At 33.2% G+C, this 2676-nt stretch overlaps 1 protein-coding gene across 1 annotated transcript in view; it reads left to right on the top strand.

Moving 5' to 3' along the window:
* Positions 1-885, top strand: part of LOC111089837 — a 3905-nt gene extending 3020 nt beyond the window's left edge. The window contains exon 4 of the mRNA XM_022402996.1: positions 636-885. Coding sequence (XP_022258704.1) covers positions 636-806 — 171 coding nt within the window. The 3' untranslated portion in view covers positions 807-885. The remainder of the gene's footprint in view (positions 1-635) is intronic.
* Positions 886-2676: the final 1791 nt, after the last annotated feature.

Here is a 2676-nt window from a genome sequence, read left to right as displayed (position 1 = left end):
GATATGATTGTCTCTGTAGCACGTGGTTTCCTAGCGTAAGGTCCTTGTTACAAATGTAAAAAGATATGATTGTCTCTGTAGCACGTGGTTTCTGAGTGTAATCATCATTAATCCAAGACTCTGTTGCTACAGAAGGACGAAAACCTCATAATTAACTGTTTCGTATTTCTTAACGTCCCTCGTCATATACACATCTATTTTGTCCGTGAATGACACAAAGGAACATTTCCGGTAAGTATTCCAAATCATGTAGTTTTCTTTATATCTTATGTTAAAGCACAACTTTAGACAAATTACTATCAACTTTTTTTTCATGGTCAAGAAGACTAACAAACCCGTTTCTATTCCACTTTATTTTCTGATGCGTTTTATGTGATGTTTATTTTCTAATTAAGATATATGAGAACGGGCAAATTTCGATCACTGTTCATAAGAACAGACAGGTCTGTTGTTAATGTAAATCTATGATTATAAAAGACCCTTAAATTTAGCTTCCATCTGCTCTATACACTCTTATTATATATATACGTATATCTGTATGCTGTTTTAAAATTTTTTGCCAAAGAAAATATTTAGAAGTGATTTTTTTTACATTTTTAGCTACAGTAGAATAAACCTTAACATTTTGCTTACAGACTCAAAAGCTAGACGAAACGATGCCGAACATAAAGTTGCCCGATATAAAGCAGCAGCGACACCTGGTAAACAAACGCAAATTGTACGTACTTCTTGACAAACTGGGGCGGATATATGCGGATTATAACCCAGTTCGACAAATCTTAGCTGATGGAATTAAAAGAATTTAATGAAATACCCCAAACAAAGAAAAATAACGTAAATGACAAGTCTGTAATGTTGATTAAAAATAAATGAAATGGCACTGGATACGTTGCCCTTTTTTCAAGTGGATTGATAGCATGACACCTTAATAAAATCACTATTATTAGTATTTCTAACGTCTGGTGGCGGAAAGTCAGCAACAAGAAAAGATAAAAATTAGAAAAGTAGATAAATAATGAGCTATTCTGTATATTATACAGATTTGTTTTTTTTAAAAAAAGTCAATAACTTTCAGGCTGGTCTATTTCCATACGAAAATCATTGATTTGTATCACTAGATGGCAGTAACAACTTAAAATACAATATAAGCAATACTGTGGAGAAATATAAAAAAGAAGAGATCCAGTATGTCTTGTTTAACTTAGCCATCTGAACACACATATATATATATATATATATATACCGAGTCTCTCTCTCTCTTTTTTTTTGTAGCTACGGGAACTACAGTTGAGAGAACTTAATTAGCACTAAACGTCTCTTAAAGAACTACAGTTAATAGTAGAAATTAACTAGCACTCAACTACAGTTGATAGTAGAACTTAATTAGCACTCAATGTGTCTAAAGAACTACAGTTGATGGAACTTAATTAACACTCAATGTGTCTAAAGAACTACAGTTGATAGAAATTAATTAGCACTCAATATCCCTAACGAACTACAGTTGATAGTAGAACTTAATTAGCACTCAACGTCCATAAGGAACTACAGTTTCTAGAACTTAATTAGCATTAAACTACCTAAAAGACTACAGTTACAGAACTTAGTCTAAAGATCTACAGATGATAGAAACGTCCACTGCCATCAACTGAAACTGTTTTACAAAGATTTGATAGTTACTTTTGTATGGAATGAAATCAGAAATGTTATGTAACATCATACTCCTAAATACAGAGAGACTGCGATTTGAAAACTTTGAAATAACAAGCATTTTATTTTCTATTATATTTACAACAGCATTAATATGCAAATACAACGAATTAAAAACAACCCGGAAAACTTGGTAGTTCAGTGTGTAGCTTCTGAAATTATATGCTAGAAATGAACAAGAAAATCAACACATGATATGTCACAAGTTTAATACAGTATGGAAGATGCTAAAGTTTAAAAACATTTTAATTCTTAGTCAGTTATTTTAGGTAAGGGAAAAGTTTTGCACATTATGGATGAAGCAAACTGTATGAAACAGAACAAATAATAGCATGTCAACAGGTTTTAGGGCATGTATTTATTGTGAAAATAAGGTGAAACTTTTATGTTCTTATCTTCAGGATAAAGTTAACGATTACATCATCGTCACAATTTTAGATATTCTAGGCCTGAAGTTAGCTCCACACATTCTACTTGTCCTTGATAATCTGTTTAACTGGGGGGAGGGGGATACAACTATAATTGTGACGATGATGAAATTCTAGGCCTGAAGTTAGTTCCACACATTCTACTTGTCCTTGATAATCTGTTCAACTGGGGGGAGGGGGATACAACTAAAATTGTGACGATGATGATATTCTAGGCTTGAAGTTAGCTCCACACATTCTACTTGTCCTTGATAATCTGTTTAACTGGAGGGAGGGGAGATACAACTAAAATTGTGACGATGATGATATTCTAGGCCTGAAGTTAGCTCCACACATTCTACTTGTCCTTGATAATCTGTTTAACTGGAGGGAGGGGAGATACAACTAAAATTGTGACGATGATGATATTCTAGGCCTGAAGTTAGTTCCACACATTCTACTTGTCCTTAATAATCTGTTTAACTGTGGAGAGGGGGGATACAACTAAAATTGTGACGATGATGAAATTCTAGGCCTGAAGTTAGTTCCACACATTCTACTT

This window comes from Limulus polyphemus, unplaced genomic scaffold, assembly GCF_000517525.1.
Source record: "Limulus polyphemus unplaced genomic scaffold, Limulus_polyphemus-2.1.2 Scaffold7544, whole genome shotgun sequence".
Lineage (NCBI taxonomy): Eukaryota > Metazoa > Arthropoda > Merostomata > Xiphosura > Limulidae > Limulus > Limulus polyphemus.
This window is presented reverse-complemented; position numbering and strand designations above follow the sequence as displayed.